Source organism: Amblyomma americanum, chromosome 10 (genome assembly GCF_052857255.1).
Source record: "Amblyomma americanum isolate KBUSLIRL-KWMA chromosome 10, ASM5285725v1, whole genome shotgun sequence".
In the NCBI taxonomy this organism is placed as follows: Eukaryota; Metazoa; Arthropoda; class Arachnida; order Ixodida; family Ixodidae; genus Amblyomma; species Amblyomma americanum.
Window position 1 is genome coordinate 1,003,778 of NC_135506.1, and position 17,952 is coordinate 1,021,729.

Genomic DNA, 17,952 nt, shown 5'->3' on the forward strand with positions numbered 1-17,952 from the left:
TGGCAGTGGCTGAGCAGCCACAGTTGCCTCTGCTGGGCTGCCACGGCACTGAGTCTTAATGGGGCAAACCTGTGCCTGTGAGGAGTACAGTAACTTGGTAGTGGCTGAGCAGCTACCGTTGCCTCTACTAGGCTGTCACAGCACTGAGTCTTAATGGGGCAAACCTGTTCCCATGAAGAGTATAGTAACATGGCAGTGGCTGAGCAGCCACAGTTGCCTCTGCTGGGCTGCCACGGCACTGAGTCTTCATGGGGCAAACCTGTGCCCGTGAGGACTACGGTAACTTGGTAGTGGCTGAGCAGCCACAGTTGCCTCTGCTAGGCTGTCACGGCACTCAGTCTTAATGGGGCAAACCTGTTCCCATGAAGAGTATAGTAACATGGCAGTGGCTGAGCAGCCACAGTTGCCTCTGCTGGGCTGCCACGGCACTGAGTCTTAATGGGGCAAACCTGTGCCTGTGAGGAGTACAGTAACTTGGTAGTGGCTGAGCAGCCACCGTTGCCTCTACTAGGCTGTCACGGCACTGAGTCTTAATGGGGCAAACCTGTGCCCATGAAGAGTATAGTAACATGGCAGTGGCTGAGCAGCCACAGTTGCCTCTGCTGGGCTGCCACGGCACTGAGTCTTAATGGGGCAAACCTGTGCCCGTGAAGAGTACAGTAACTTGGTAATGGCTGAGCAGCCACCGTTGCCTCTGCTAGACTGTGACGGCACTGAGTCTTAATGGGGCAAACCTGTGCCTGTGAAGAGTACAGTAACTTGGTAGTGGCTGAGCAGCCACCGTTGCCTCTACTAGGCTGTCACGGCACTGAGTCTTAATGGGGCAAACCTGTGCCTGTGAAGAGTACAGTAACTTGGTAGTGGCTGAGCAGCCACCGTTGCCTCTACTAGGCTGTCACGGCACTGAGTCTTAATGGGGCAAACCTGTGCCTGTGAGGAGTACAGTAACTTGGTAGTGGCTGAGCAGCCACAGTTGCCACTGCTAGGCTGCCACGGCACTGAGTCTTCATGGGGGCAAACCTGTGCCCGTGAAGAGTACAGTAACTTGGTAGTGGCTGCGCAGCCACAGTTGCCTCTGCTAGACTGTGACGGCACTGAGTCTTAATGGGGCAAACCTGTGCCTGTGAAGAGTACAGTAACTTGGTAGTGGCTGAGCAGCCACCGTTGCCTCTGCTAGACTGTGACGGCACTGAGTCTTAATGGGGCAAACCTGTGCCTGTGAAGAGTACAGTAACTTGGTAGTGGCTGAGCAGCCACCGTTGCCTCTACTAGGCTGTCACGGCACTGAGTCTTAATGGGGCAAACCTGTGCCTGTGAAGAGTACAGTAACTTGGTAGTGGCTGAGCAGCCACCGTTGCCTCTACTAGGCTGTCACGGCACTGAGTCTTAATGGGGCAAACCTGTGCCTGTGAGGAGTACAGTAACTTGGTAGTGGCTGAGCAGCCACAGTTGCCACTGCTAGGCTGCCACGGCACTGAGTCTTCATGGGGGCAAACCTGTGCCCGTGAAGAGTACAGTAACTTGGTAGTGGCTGCGCAGCCACAGTTGCCTCTGCTAGGCTGCCACGGCACTCAGTCTTAAGGGGGCAAACCTGTGCCCGTGAAGAGTACAGTAACTTGGTAGTGGCTGAGCAGCCACAGTTGCCACTGCTAGGCTGCCACGGCACTGAGTCTTCATGGGGGCAAACCTGTGCCCGTGAAGAGTACAGTAACTTGGTAGTGGCTGCGCAGCCACAGTTGCCTCTGCTAGGCTGCCACGGCACTCAGTCTTAAGGGGGCAAACCTGTGCCCGTGAAGAGTACAGTAACTTGGTAGTGGCTGAGCAGCCACAGTTGCCACTGCTAGGCTGCCACGGCACTGAGTCTTCATGGGGGCAAACCTGTGCCCGTGAAGAGTACAGTAACTTGGTAGTGGCTGAGCAGCCACAGTTGCCACTGCTAGGCTGCCACGGCACTGAGTCTTCATGGGGGCAAACCTGGGCCCGTGAAGAGTACAGTAACTTGGTAGTGGCTGAGCAGCCACAGTTGCCTCTGCTGGGCTGCCACGGCACTGAGTCTGCATGGGGCAAACCTGTGCCCATGAAGAGTACAGTAACTTGGTTTGCCATGGCACTCAGTCTTAATGGGGCAAACCTGTGCCCGTGGAGAGTACAGTAACTTGGTAGTGGCTGAGCAGCCACAGTTGCTTCTACTAGTTTGCCATGGCACTCAGTCTTAATGGGGCAAACCTGTGCCCGTGAAGAGTACAGTAACTTGGCAGTGGCTGAGCAGCCATAGTTGCCTCTGCTGTTTGATATTGGCGCAAGTTTTAATGCAACTGAGCCTGACCGGATGCCCTTTGCGCAGGCTATCCAAATGTTGGCAAGAGCAGCCTGGTCAACAGCCTGAAGAGGTCTCGGGCCTGCACAGTGGGAGCTGTGCCAGGCGTCACCAAGTGAGTCGCCAGAGCAAATATGTGCATTCAGCGCAGACTTGTGTACACGGCTAGGTGGACAGATAATGTTGCACATGCTTACAGTAGCAACACTTTGTGGCTCCATTGGGAATGTGTGGCCTTGCGCAGGTGCTTGCAACGGGTGCAGCTGGACAAGCATGTGTGGCTGCTGGACAGCCCTGGTGTGGTGCTGGCCTCGGGCGACGCGGTCGAGGTAGCGCTGCGTAACGCGAAGAGCCCCCAGTCCCTGACGGACCCCGCTGCCGCTGCCAGCTCCATTCTGCGGCGGGCGTCACGCGAACAGCTCATGCTCCAGTATCGGCTGCCTGACTACGGCTCACCTGAGGAGCTGCTGCTCATGCTGGCCAAGCGCATGGGCCGCCTGCGCCGGGGTGGCCTGCCCGACGCGGCTGCTGCGGCCCGCAAGGTCCTCGCAGACTGGAACTGGTACGTCATTGGGATTCCGGGGACGTGCATTCTTTTGAGTGCGTGGGTGCCCGTAACTGGCGTTTCTACTTTTCAGTGGCCGCATCAAGTACTGCACAGAGCCCCCTGAGAACGCAGCCAGTGTGGAAGGCAGTAGTATTGTATCAGCCCTAGGTGCAGAGTTTGACCTAGATGCACTCACCGAAGATGAGGAACTCGAGCTGCAAGGTGTGTCTGCTCCTGGTTTTGCCTTACCACTATAATTGTTGCTTAGAATTGCACCATTAACAGTTCATGGGTGATATGCCTTTTGGTGTGGCCACATTACCATGCTCGTGGAGATTAACATCATCGTTTGCACCTTGTGAACAGAATCAAATAATGTACTGCAAGAAAAATGTGCACAAATTACCCGGAACAGTACTCGGGAGACCTTGAGGCTTTCAAATGTTGTTTACATAGAAGGGCTTAAATGCAATTGCTAGAGCACTCCTTGGAAAAAAATTGATTGCATGTGCTGTAGATCTTCTGATAATGTTGGGGGCTGGTTGTTTTTGAACTGTGAACAAAGGTATTGCCAGGTGCATTCTGTAGTCCGTGTTAGGCCGGTGCCACTGCAATGCGCCAAGCTATATATGCTCTGCGAAATAAGCCTAGGGGTCTTTGCCTGCCTGGAGCCAGCTTGTGTGGTTCGTGTTTGCAGCAACACAATGCTTAACATAGTAGTACCAGATCTAGGATTGCGTCACCACTGATTCGGGGCATGTGACGTGACAACACAACACCAGTGTTGTCGTGTCATGTTGTTGTTTTATGCGCTGTTTCCTTCACTTCATGCACCAACTAGCTTGCCAAAAAGCCCTATTGGATTACATTTCTTCCACATCAGGCCTGTCTTCCTCCTTTCTGCTTCGAAGCCCCTCTTATTTGTTACCCTAATTGTAGCTGCCACTTGTCAACCCCGTCTTTATACTTTCTATCAACGCTGTGTTGTGTCACATCCTTGTCTTTAGCACCGTTTCCTTCATTTCTTGCTCCAACTAGCCCGCCAGAAAGCCCTAATGGTGTAAGCCCTGCTCAACTTCTTATGAGCAGAAGCCATGCAGACCAGAGTTCCTAGAACGATGGGGCACCTAAAAGCCAGGCTCACCCTTGTCTTGGTCTTTTAACTTGCGTGATCAAGCTAACTGGTGCTTGACATCAGCAGCCCTGCGACAGTACTGGGCCCAGCTCAGTGTCCTTGGCCATACATTGTGGAAACTTCGAACGGTGTTCTCCAGCTCAGTCTGCTGCACCTCGTCCCATTGTCCAATAATGCCACTAGCTTACCCAAGGTGAATCCAGCAAGCAATGAGGCTAATGTGGCGTTACCTGACGTAGTTCTCCCTACACCAGAATCTGTATCCCTGGTCTTGATGGACATCACCTCAACCTTCAAGTCCAGCAAATGTCCAGCCACCTACAGGTGAAGAACCCATACGTGTATCACGGTTTGGCAGGTCAATCCGCTGGACAAAAGGATGGGACTTGTGATCCTTAGGTAGTACTGTGATCTTTCCTTTCTTTTTAAACAAGGGGTGATGTAGTGTGTGTGAGGCCTGTAAGATGGCGCCATGCTGTGGCGCCAAGCTATATGTGCTTTGCGGAATAAAGTCTGCGGGTCTCTGCCTGCCTGGAGCTGGCTTTTGTGGTTCGTGCTTGCGGCAGCGCAGCGCTCGACACTTTCCACGCTGCACTGCTGAGTGTAACAGCTGCCTTTGACATTTTTCTGGAAAGGTCTGTGTTATTGGCTCTTTGGCTGCTGTGCGCATTGACAGTTGGCTTCACTCTGTCATACCTGTGTGTGCAGGTTTCTCTCCACATGGTGTTACCACTTGCGCAGAAGCTGTCGTGACGTGGGCGGGTTTGTCTGCTGCTACCAGGGCACCCTGGTCTTTATTTATCTGTTCATTTATTTAAAATGCCCCGAGAGAGTCCAGAGCATTACACAGGGTTAACAGAATGAAGTGCCACTGTCTTAGAAAACTTCGCAGCATTGTGAGGGACACTGAGAACAACTCCACTCTGGCCATGCTGATCCAACAGCAGCAGATGTATTTGTTGCCTAGGGTCTTAAAATTTCCCAGTCACTGGATTCAAGCTCGTGACACCGATACAGAAAATGATGGCTGTTTGGAAGGCAGTGGCAGTGTCACCTAGCCTTAGCGATCCATCTCAGTGCACTGCATTTTGCAAAAATTTATGCTGTTTTCAGGGAGAGTAGCATCTTTCTTTGTCATTAGCGTACAGTAATTTGTCAATGCAGGCCAACTTCAGTTCGTCCCTTTAAAAGCCTCAGAAGAACTATTAACAATTATGCATGTCAGGTTTTGGTGGTGACCATTTCTTTCTCTCTAGGGCTTGTCATGGTGCGCCCAATGGATGTGGTTCCTTTGGAGTCCATGGGTACCGCAGACCTGGCACCTGAAGAAGAGACCAGTGCACCTATGGACACGGGGCAGGTGGGCAGCTTTTGTTGCCATTTTACAGATGCAAGCAGTAACAGCAAGATGAAGAGCTTGTGTATGTAAGCCCGGAACATTCTGTTAACAGAAAATTATTCAGTAGAATCTCGGTTATACAAATCTCATGAGGTCACGAAAAACGTTCCTGTCAACCGAAAATTCATATCATCAAAAAACGACCAAACTCGACATTCTGAAACACAGGGAAAGGCCTTCACAGGAATTGTTTAGGATAGGATAGGATAGGAATAATTTTATTAAAATGCCGGCAACCGACGGCTTAACGTGTCATGACGTTGGCCAAGTTCGACCCTGGGTTATGCCCTACTCTGCACTACCCCAGTTCGGCCCATTTGAGGTGGGTCATGAGGCTTGTGCTTTTCGAGCGCACCCCGGGCCTGCTGGACGGCCCATAGGTGAGTGTCCTTGCCTGTAGACTTCACTGAACTTTGAAGTTCGGGCATGTATGTCCTGGAGGTAGCTTTTGTCAGGAACCTGGCAAACCATGTAGGAACCATGTGGGAACATGGTGTGCCATGTGCCCGTGAGACCCACTGCACAAATAGTGCATACACCACTCGGGCAGAGTTCTGGGTGAAGCACGTGTAGCACTGACGGGGCGTGGAATGTCCCGGTCTGTATCTGCCTTACAGCATTTATTTACAGCCACGCACCACTGCCTGAACGACTGGCCTCTAGATCGTATAGAGCTAACAGTGAGCAATACAGTCATCATCATCATCAACAACCTGATTGCACCCACTGCAGTGCAAAGGCCTCTGTCTCTCCACTTAAGGGGGGAAGGGGGTCTTAGAATATGACATCTCCAGGAAACATGTATTTTTGCATGCTGATTCCAAATTCCAATTTAATTTTATGTCCAACAAGTTTTTGTGCGCTTATACAATATGTTATGTAACGTTTTTCCAAAAGTTTGAAAGAACTTCTGCTGCAGGCAACTTGTTAGATTGCATGCCATTGGTTGCTCTTGATATCAAGCTATGCAATAAGGGTAAAATTATCATCCTGCCTGTTGTAGAAGGTGAGTTATAGGATTTTTATATCATCACAACTGCAAAATGAGGTACCGAAAATATGTGAAGCCAATCCAACTGCAGAGTAAATCCACCGCAATCCAAGATGGCGCCTTTTGCACCGCCGAAAAGCCGATAAGATGGCCGATTTTGGCCCACAGGCGACTGAAAGTAGTCCGAAAAATCGAGCTTTTGGGCTTTTGAAGTCCGAAATATCTGTCTCGAATATGTATGTGCTTCTATGGGGTGACTGCTGGTGCCTCATCAAAGCGAAATATCCTACAAGTCCGAATTATTGGAGTCAATTATCCGTCGGCTACTGTATTCCTTTACCACTTCCATCACTTCGCTACCAATCGGGAACTGCTGTTCCCTTGCTAGACTATTGAACACTACTTTGGTTTTTTGCATCTTAGTTTTTAGACCCACCATTCTGCTCTACCTATCTCTCATTGATCATGCTTTTGCAGTTCATCTCCTGACTGACTAAGGAAGGCCACGTCATCAGTGACTCGTAGATTGCTTAGGCATTCTCCACTAACTCTTATCCCCATATGCTCCCAATTCACGCCTCGGAATACCTTATGTAAACAGGCGGTGAATAGCAGTGGGGATATTGTGTCTCCGTGCCAGACACCCATTCCTTATTAGAATTTTATTAGTGACTTAATGGAGGACTACGGTAGCTGTGCAGTTGTTATAGATATCTTCCAGTATTTTCACGTAAAACTCTCCTACAGCCTGAATCTGTAATGTCTGCATGACGGCTAAAGTTTCCACTGAATCGAATGCTTTCTTGAAATCAATGAACGCTTTATATAAGGGTTGGTTATACTCTGTGCATTTCTAGATTTGCCATCACCTGATTGATAGTGTGAATATGGTCTACTATGGAGTATCCTTTAAGGAATCCTGCCTAATCATTTGGTTGATTGAAGTCTAAGGCTATTCTGACTCTTAGAAGCGATTGCTTTTGCAAATGCCTTTTAGGCAAGGGACAGTAAGCTGATCGGTCTAATTTTTCCAAGTCCTTGACGTCTCCTTTCTTATGATTTAAGATAACGTTAGCATTCTTCCAAGCTTCTGCTAGGCTCTAGGTCATAAGGCATTGTGTATACATGGCCCTTGTTTTTCTAGCACAATCTCCCTTCCATCCTTCAACAGATCTGCTGTTACCTGATCCTTACCAGCTGCTTTCCCCCTTTGCACTGCTGCTAAGGCTTTCTTCTTGTCCTTTTTCGTTACTGGGGGGATGTGCCATTGCTGTGCGCTACTGTCTCTCTCATTAACGTTCTGATTGCATTGGCTACTGTAGAAATTAGTGTAGAACTCTTCGGCTGCTTTAACTATCTTATCCATATTGCTAATGGCATTCCCCTCCTTGTCACTTAACTTATACATCTGGTTTTTACCTATGCCTAGTTTCCTCTTCACCGCTTTTAGGCTACCTTCGTTCTTTAGAGCATGTTCGATTCTCTTCATAATAAATTTCCTTATGTTGGCTACTTTGTGCTAGTTTATTGACTTCAATAGCTCTGCTAGTTCTATTCTGTTTGTAGGGTGAGACTCCGTCATGCTTTGGCGTTTCTTAATCAGATCTTTCATCTTCTGAGATAGTTTGCCAGTATCCTGTTGAACCATCCTACCGCCTACTTCTAAGGCGTGCTCCAAAATGATAGCTGTCAGATTATCATTCATTGTATGAACATTAAGATCATCTTTCTCGGCTAAAGCTGAATATCTGTTCTGCAGTGATATCCTGAATTCCTCTATTTTCCCTCTTACCGCTAACTCGATAGTGGACTTCCTCTTCACTAGCTTCTGCCGTTCCCTCTTCAATTCTAATTAATGTAAGCTATATGCAATGAGAAATGCCATGACCCCACCCAGAAAGCTGTACGACCAGCAGTTGCTCAAAATTTTGGTGTGAATGTAGTCTGGAATGCTGCCAACACATTGAGGTCAACCACTGATGGCATCGTTGGGATTTCATATACACATCTGCGGTATCTGTTGCTGAAATTAGCGTGGTCACTTCGGTGGACACGGTTTTGTGCTGCACGTCTGTTGTTTCAGCCATTCCTCTCAAATTCATGAATGTGATTAAATTACCGATGAATGTGAATGCACTGATTGAATAAATTAATGAATAATTTTGGTGACTTAAATTTAATTCTTTAATTCAGTAACTAATTCAATTCAATTAGCAATAGAATCTGGTACCTTTCCTGAGGGCATGAAGCGAGCAAGAGTTGCTGCAATCTTTAAAGGTGGAAACAGAAATGAAGCAACTAATTATCGACCGATTTCTATATTACCTGTTTTCTCATATTACCTGTTTTCTATATTACATGTTTTCTCAGAGATCATTTACTCAAGCCTAATAAATTTCTTAGATAAAACTAGGGCGCTGACCGATTGTCAGTTTGGATTCAGACAAGGTAAATCTACGGAAACGGCGCTGCTTGCAATAAAAGAAAATATATTACAGAGCAGGGAACATATACGCTCGGTCTTTTTGTTGATTTCAGCAAAGCTTTTGACTCTCTCGACCATAACATACTTCTTAAAAAACTCACTTCATATGGTATCCGCGGAAAATCTCATGATTTGCTTAACTCGTACCTCAGCAATAGAAGCCAGTGTGTCTGTATTAGCAACCACCAGTCATCCTTACTTCCAATATCTTGTGGTGTACCACAGGGGAGTGTATTAGGCCCGCTTCTGTTTAACTTATACATAAATGACATAGTTCATATTGACAACAGTGTACAATTCATTATATATGCTGATGACAGTACTGTGCTTATTTCTGGTAATGATCCCAATGCCCTTGTGTCACATTGTAATGATGTACTTGAAAAATTGTCTGTCTGGTCCCAATTAAATTGCGTAGAAATAAACACCCAGAAAACGAAAGCTGTTTTATTTCGAGCCAGAAATAAGAAATTCATTCTAGAAAATTCTCTAATGATTCAAGATAAAAATATTGACCTTGTCGATACTCACAAAATTCTCGGTGTCTATTTTTCGTGCCATTTGAGTTGGGACACTCATGTCAACTATGTTGCAAGGAAAATCTCTTCAGTGACTGGAGCTATGTCGCGATGTACTGTTCTGCCGCAAGAAGCTAAACTTCAGTTATATAACGCATTATTTGCCCCGCATATGAGCTACTGCAGTTTGGTGTGGCCAAGCACCACAACAGCAAATATTGAAAAGATAATAGTTCTGCAAAAAAGGTACCTTGCTACTTAGCCAATATTGATCATCACTCTACGACAAGACATCTCTTTGCAAAATACAATATTATTAGTTTTGACTATCACTATGAACACCGATTGCTACATGCTTTCTATTTTTCTCAGCATGACAGCCCGAGTTTCCTTTGTTCGATGGCATTGTTGCAACCTAGAGCTACCCCTTCTTTAACTCGAATTTCCGAACCCTGGTTAGTCCCATACTTTTGCACTCGGTACAAATTGCAATCATTAAAACACAATCTGCCGAACTTATTAAATCAACACGAACAGATAACCTTCAAATCCCCAAAAGAGCTACGAGTACACTTTTCTCAATTGCAATTGATAAGAATCTATTGTGATAAATCTTGCAGTAGGTCTGTATTTTTCTGATGCCTTCTATTACTCAGTGTTTGTAATTAATGTTAGCGTACTCTGCCACCAATGTCTGCTGCCGCTTTGTAAACGGCTCCAGGACCCCAGTCAAGTTGTAGGCAGCAACTTTTAGTCTGGAGACCGTCCAGTTTTCTGGTGAATAAAGAATTGAATTTATTGAATTACCGATATATTTTGTAAAGTAATTGACTAAATCAACTAATGAATTTCTCCATTTAATTATCTATTTCATTAATGATTTTGGTGACTTAATTATTTATTTGTGCTGGATATATTCTATTAATTACTTCTATAATGGATGACTGACAGGTCGTGCGGACACGTTCTGAAGACACATTATGCCAACACTGATGACAGGCCCTGGACACGCCACTCGGGAGTCAAGAAATGCTTTTACATTAAAATATTTTGGCGGAGGTGCTGGCGCCGGTAGGTCGCCCATTGAACATGACAGCGTGTCAAGACGCTGCTCCTGCCATTTTAAACGGTGCACAGGGCAATGCGTGTTGGAGTAGGTGCATGCGAGCATCACACACCGCTCAAATGTTGGTTTAACACTCGTGATTGTTCGCTTGTGATACCATCCCTTCACTTCAACACGTCTTCCTTGTTGCTCCAGCACGGTCAGCACCAGGCACATTACACGTGAAGTTTTTTCACAGTCAAGCTTACGCTTGTCATTACAGTAAAAGCTCATTAATCTCAACACCATGGGACAATGACACATTTCAACTTCACCAAAGGTCTACCTAACGAAAGTGAACAGAATACCGTATTTACATGATTGTAAGTCGACCCCTTTTTTTGAAATTTAAAATTCCAAAGTGGGGGGGTCGACTTACAATCGAAACGAAACCTTGAACTGCCAATAAAAGCAAGAAAAACAATCTATCAGGGACGCTACTGCGATGTTAGAAGTTTTTGTTTGCTCTACGGCTCCAAGCGTAGCATTCAGGTATTCCGCGGGCTTTTTGGCCAGGATTTTTCATTTTTTATTTTTACTGCGCACACCGTTACCCACCGCGATGGTTCAGTGCTACTGAACAGGATACCCGGGTTAGAACCCGACCGCGGCGGCAGCGTTTCGATGGAAGCGAAACGCAAAGGCGCCCGTGTGCTGTGCGATGTCAGTACAGCAGGTTAACGATCCCCAGGTGGTTGATATTATCTGGGAGCCCTTCACTACGGCACCTCGTTCTTCCTTTCTTCTTTCACTCCCTCCTTTATCTCTTCCCTTACAACTGGGTTTCCGCCGATATTTGAGACAAATACTGCAGCACTTCCTTTCCCCCAAAACCAATGTCATTTCATTTCACTCGCGGGAAGGGCCGCTGTCCCGCTGTTCCAATCGCGGAGTCTGCGCCAGCGCCCGGGAGTGTTGCTAGCTGATAGAAGAGCCGCTGTTTCAGTTGGTTGCGCAATACGTAACAGCAGCGCTTCTGGGGAATGCCGATGTTTGCTGGAAGAGCCGACGCCCCGACACCGATCACTCTTTGTTTGGTGGTGCTTGGAGTTGGTGCTTTTGACTCGACTGCTGGCCGCGTGCTTCGCCATGAGCTCTCCAGGTTCGAAAAGCATTCGGCGCTCATTCACTGCAGCGTTCAAGAGGGAGGCCATCATTTACGCCGAAGAAACCATCAACTGCATGGCGGGCCGCAAGTTTGACGTTTCTGAACGGTTGGTGCAGGAGTGGCGGAAGCAGCGAGACAAAATTTTCGATTGTGACTCCAAGCGAAGAGGTTTCCGCAGGCCGAAGTCGGGACGCTTTCTGGAGCTGGAGGTCAAGCTTGCAGCATATGTCACCGAAATACGTGATCGGTCCCTTCCAGTGACATGCGAAATGATCACGCAACAAGGCCGGGTCTTTGCTGCGGAAGCTGGAATACTCCGAACAGACTTCAAAGCCAGCAGGGCTTGGGCTTCGAAATTTATGAAGAGGGCTGGCTTCTCTCTTCGTCGGCGTACTAGTGTATGTCAGAAGCTGCCTGCTGCTTACGAGGAGAAAGTTCTCGCCTTCCATAGGCACTACCTCAAGCTCCGCGACTTGCGGCGATACCTGCTCGGCCAAATCGGCAATGCGAACCAGACTCCCGTCTACTTCGACATGACGAGCAACACAACAGTGAGCGTGAGGGGAGCTCGCGAGGTTAAGCTTCTCACGACAGGAAACGAGAAACTTCGATTCACTGTTATGCTATCATGCTTGGCAGATGGCACAAAGCTCCGACTGTACATCGTCTTCAAAAAAAAAACTATGCCAAAGGAAATGTTCCCGAAAGGTGTGATTGTGCAAGTGAACGAAAAAGGCTTTATGATGAACGACTTAGTTATTGATTGGTACCGTCAGGTGTGGCTTTTGAGGCCAGGGGCATCCCTCAAAAATCGCAATCCGAACCTCCTCGTGCTGGACTCATTTCGCGGCCACCTTACCGCGAAAGTGAAGGCAGAGCTCCGAAAAGAAGATGCAGATATGCTGGTGATTCCCGGCGGTCTGACGGGGCAGCTGCAGCCGCTAGACGTTGGCATTAACAAGCCATTCAAGGACTTGCTTCGGCGTGAGTACAACGAGTGGCTGGCGGCAGAAGGGCGGGAACTTCCGCCAACGGGGCGCGTGAAGAGAGCCTCCCTGGCGGCTGTGTGCGGGTGGGTGATTTCCGCTTGGGCGGCCGTTCCACGCGATGTCGTGGTGCGGTCATTTAGGACGTGCGGGCTTTCCATGGAGGACGATGTGCTGTGGGATCGCAGGGGCGACGACGACAGCAGTACCACTGAAGATGACTCAAGTGAGGATGAATAGCCCATCTATGCAATAAATTTTCGTTTTTGAAGCGCTCCACCGGTGTTTTTTTTTTTTTCGGACATGCGATTGGGGGTGTCGACTTACATTTGCGTCAACTTTTTTTTTTTCGGACATGCGATTTGGGAGGGTCGACTTACATTCGAGTCGACTTACAATCATGTAAATACGGTATGTGGCACTCTGCGATCGGGTAGCAGACAATTAGTTAAATTATTCAATTTTATTGTTCTAAAATATTCATCATCAAAGCCGCCACGGTGGCTCCGCAGTTATGGCGCTTAGCTGCTGACCCGAAGGATGCGGGTTCGATCTCGGCCGCGGCAGTCGAATTTCGATGGAGGTGAAATTTTAGAGGCCCATGTTCTATGCTATGTCGGTGCACGCTAAGGAACCCCAGGTGGTCGAAATTTCCGGAACCCTTCACTACGGTGTCCCTCATAGCCTGAGTCGCTTTGGGACGCTGTACCCCTATAAACCATAAACTATTCCGTCATCACCTGCTTTTTTTCTCGGAGAACAATGGCCAACATCTTCTGTTCTAAATCCTGAACTTGGAGAAAAGTATGCAGCAGCTTTATCTTACTGCTACTGACCTATGGGGCAGATACTTGGAGGCTAATGAAAATTAAGTTGAGGACAACTCAGCGAGCTACGGAATGAAAAATTATAGGTGTAACATGATAGGGTAGAGCAGGTGAGGGAACAAATGTGAGTTAATGACATCCTGGTCTAAATCACGAGGAACAAATGGGCTTGGGCAGGGCATATAATGCGCAGGCGAGATAACGGCTGGCCCCGAAACACATAATCAGTGCATTGCTTTGCCTCTTGGTTGCATAGAATGAGTTATAGTGATGCTATTAGCATCGGTCGTACCACCTATACTCCGGTATTTAGTATTTTAATTAGCTCGCAGAAACAAATTCATTGCGCTGACGGTGTCATCATACAGTGGCGGTTTTTAGCAGTGGATATGACATCACTTAGTGGGAGCTTTACGATTGGACAAACAGTAAATACAAATTGGGTTAATAACTGGAGATACGTTTCGTCAAGTTTTTGTGTTTTATTTTACATCAACAAAGCCAACTTGTTTGCCTTAGATAAAAGCGCTGTAAGGCAAGTAAAACAAAAATACACCACCAGAGGCTCTGGCTACTTTTTGCATCGAAGGACTTTGCGCTTCTCTGCAAACATCCTACGACCTATCACATAACACTTATGGGTACTCTCTATATATCTGAGAATGGCTTTGCGGAATCGATCTAATCGAGCCATTCCACAACGTTTGTTTCGGTCCCAAAGAAGGATGCAAAGAAAAAAGCCGTTCGTTTCACATTTAGCAGTGCGCATTGTCAGCTTGTGGAGGATCACTGGGCGGCGGCGCCAGATGGCGCCACGTTCCCATCATCAGCGCGCGCTCCTTGCTCGCCGTGACCAACCAGCGCGCTATAGGAGCGATGGGCAATGGTAGGCGGTAAGCAGTAGCAGTGTGCGCTATGCTAAGTGTGTCTGATATATTGCGCAGGCCGTCACACCTTCGCAGTACCTCGCGCTCGAGTTCGGATCCTTAAGTAAGGGAACGTCACTGATCAGTGTTCCTTTCTGCGCCGTCGACGTGACGATGAAGCATCGCTGGGTCAGCTGGGTGTTCACATGGTTGTTGTAACTATGGAAACGGCGCTGCCAGCTTTGGCATGAACGCGAGTTACAGAGAACAGGCAACCATGGAGTGCCAACTTCCGCCACGTGCTCAGATAGGCTGTTTTGATTGGTCGCTCTAGGTGTCGTCATTGGGAGAGTGAAATGGGAATGGGAAGCTGCGAAAAACGAGTTGAGGGCAGCATTTTGTTTGCTTGTATTTTGAAATTTCTTCATTGAATAACTCCCGCTCCTATGTATCGATTCTCAAAATTCTTTTTGAGTCAGCATCTGTGTGGCATAAAGAATCCATCTCAAGTGTAACCGGCATCCGTTCAAGCGATGTTTCGCAGCCCCTTTAAGGGTAACTGAGTGGATTCCAAGAGAAGGCAAGCGGAGCAGGGGGCAACTGAAAGTCAAGTGGGAGGAGGAGGTTAAGAAGTTTGCAGGGATATGGTGGCCGCAGCTGGCGAAGGACGGGGTTAATTGGAGAGGCATGGGAGAAGGAAGTGCGCATAGTCTGACTGGCGATGATGATGATCCAAAAATTCTAATTAAAGAGCTTTAAATTACCGAGCTTCCACAGTATCACCCTGCATTTGCACTTCTGTTCCTTGTTGGCAGATGGTGCCACATGTGTGGCTGGTGACTGAAGGCACGAGGGCCACACAGCCTAGCAAGAGGAGCCAAGATAAAAAAAAAGCTTGCGTGTATTCGTGGCCGTTTTTCCGGATGGTTCGGTGCAGTTAGTGGCATGGGGATTTTTTGCCACTGTCGAGCCCGTTTGCACAGTGGAGCCAGGTTCTGCCAAAATAGAAAAATAGCCTGGTGCGTAATAACCTGGTGTAACAAATGGCTAATGTCTTTAAACACGAAGAAAACATCTCTCCTATCCTTTCATCGACGTCACTCCCAACCAACTTCAAGCTACTCAATCTCCAATTCCGAAATCACTGCTGTTATGGAGTATAAATACTTGGGTGTTCATTTAACCGCAATCTCAATTGGTCACATCACGTAACGCAGAGTATTAACGATGCTAATCGTGTTCTCGGTTATTTTCGCCAAACCCTTTGCCTAGCTCCTCCATCAGTAAAGTTGTTAGCTTATTTAACATTCATTCATCTCAAACTGGAATACACATGCGCGGTTTGGGACCCCTATCAAAGTAACCTTTCTAACTTACTGGAAGCAACTTAAAACCGCGCAGCAAGATTCATCCACTCGGCTTATTCTTATCATGCAAGTGTCACTGAACTAAAACGTAATCCTCATCTTACAAACTTAGCAGACCGCCGTACTATTGCAAGGCTATGCCTTTTTCATAAATTTTACTATCACCCCATGATCAAGTCTATTATCAGCCCTGCCCACCGCATCTCCAGCCGCACGAACCACCAGAAGGCCGTTTACTCTCCCCCTGCCCGGACTAGTGCTCACCTGTCATCATTTTTTTTCCGCACTGCAAAGAACTGGAATGACTTGCCCAACACCGTCGTACTTAACTCCGACCAATCATCATTCAAACAATCCATCGGATCAACTATAGGCCCTGAATTCCACTCCCTCATGTAATACCCCTTTAATGGTGCCTTTGAGGTTGTAATAAATATATAAATAAATAAATAAATAAACGAGTCTACTGTGTTCAAGGTTATTGGGGTTCCTGGAGGCGAAAAAGTTCAGGAATTCTGGCTGTTTTTTCTGTGTAATGAGCTTTATTGTGGCTTTCAATAGAAGCCAAGAACTTTACATTCTGGTTTAACACATCGCTAAAGAAACGGGACCGTTCTGCTCTTTCCCGTTGCTTTTACGCTGTGTTCCTGCATAATGTTCAGTCACCAACCAACAATGCACGGTACCTTAATGCAGTCCATGCACAAGACAGAATTTCAGCAGTTTTCTTTATTACAGTAAGGGAGGTTGCAGCTTTCAACACCCACTTTCTTATTTTTGATGGAATTTGAAGAAAACTGTTTTTTGCATATGCAATGTTTTCAAATTTTAATGCACCAAATTTTGGCATTAGTATATCTAAAAAACTTTTTTTTCTAAAAATTTCTACTTTTCTTTACCTTGTGGAAAGCATGCAGACTTGACGAAATGCGGCAGAAGACTGGCTCAATGTCCTCTGCATTTCTGAACACATGCTACGCATGATGGCACTCTTAGTCTTTTTTTTTTTTTCCACCACATTTTTTTAACATGGTGTCGCACCAAAATCTTCAATCCATCAAAATGAAAAACCAAGATTGTTGTTGCATACAGTGAAGTTTTGTGAGTGCAACAAAACTAGCAGGGTTGAAATACACAATGCAGTCAGGACGAAATCTCCACAAGGTGTGCATCTATTAACGCGGATACACTCACTAACTCGAAGTTATAAAATGCAGGAAAAATATCTGGGTAAGGGGAGTTTAGAGTTAAGCAAAATATAGAAAATTTATGGCCAGGTTGCTGAAAGAAGAGCCAGTAATGACCAGTGCTGCTAACAAAATTGCATAGGGGGAGCTTTGAATGCTTGGTCACAAGGGGTTGCTCAGGGAGAGCAACCTTGGGTCTCACAAGCCCAACCGGTGGAATCAGCCACCTGCTGGTACATTGCTTAACTACTGCACCACCACCCCGTAAGTGCTACGAGGACTCCCGCAATCTATGAATGTAAGGGTAGAGAATGACCAATTCACATGTATGGGCATGAACCCATTAACGATTATCGCCGAGGCAGGGCTACGACAGAATCAGCAGCAATAGAAAATGCTAACACATTCAGACAATTCACCTCGGATCACCTCGGAGCTTTTTTTTATTTGTTTGTTTCTTGAGAAGCCAGAATTGCCGTGCGGGTTTATGCTGGCTGCATTTAACGCTCTCTATTCTAATTTTGTGCAGTCTTGTCTTATTCACAAAGCTGGCGACTGTGCTACAGCCCGTGCAAAGGGTGGGGGGGGTGACATATTGAAGGAAGAGGCAAGCTGTGCTTCTGGGTGAATAGCGCTGGCAAAGAGGAAAATTTGTTGGCTTCCATCCCTCGCCCTTCAGGAGGCAGCTGGGCCGCAGTGGACCGCAGAAGCACCACCCAAGAAGGCGGCCAGCACTAAACCTCCCAGAAGCAGTGATGGTGCACTCGATTCAGGGCTGCAGCAGAACAGGGCTCGCCGGAAAGAATTCAAGAGGATGCTCAAGAAGCGGAAGCGCTCTGGTGAGCTACGGCTCCTCATTTGCATTCTTCTTTTTTTTTCTGTGGTCCCTTTAGTGTGTGCACATAGATGTGACGGGTCTAGCTTGCGCTTTCCTCTCTGTGCTGGCACTCTAGCTGTGTTGTTTTTACTACACAGTCAAACCCTGCTATAGTGAATGCCACGACAGTGAAATTTCTGCCTCAACGAAGTATGTATTTCCGATTCCCGTCAGCAAACCATATAAGGCAATGCAATTGCCCCCCACAACGAAGAATGTTCAGAGCGAGGTTCCGCT

At 47.2% G+C, this 17,952-nt stretch overlaps 2 protein-coding genes across 4 annotated transcripts in view; both read left to right on the plus strand.

Annotated features, from left to right (window-relative positions):
- LOC144106489 (uncharacterized) overlaps positions 1-17,952 on the plus strand; it is a 492,993-nt gene that overhangs the window by 214,993 nt on the left and 260,048 nt on the right. The gene's annotated exons all lie outside the window — the stretch shown is intronic.
- Positions 1-17,952, plus strand: part of Ns1 (Nucleostemin 1) — a 72,311-nt gene that overhangs the window by 41,643 nt on the left and 12,716 nt on the right. The window contains exons 9-13 of one of the 2 annotated variants that reach the window (XR_013309253.1): positions 2,345-2,432; positions 2,562-2,879; positions 2,956-4,192; positions 4,254-5,359; positions 17,518-17,677. Coding sequence is in view for 1 of the 2 variants with exons in the window: in XM_077640278.1 (XP_077496404.1) it covers positions 2,345-2,432; positions 2,562-2,879; positions 2,956-3,086; positions 5,256-5,359; positions 17,518-17,677 (801 nt within the window). In the remaining variant the exon portion in view is untranslated. The remainder of the gene's footprint in view (positions 1-2,344; positions 2,433-2,561; positions 2,880-2,955; positions 4,193-4,253; positions 5,360-17,517; positions 17,678-17,952) is intronic. The other variant, XM_077640278.1, reaches the window with a different exon arrangement.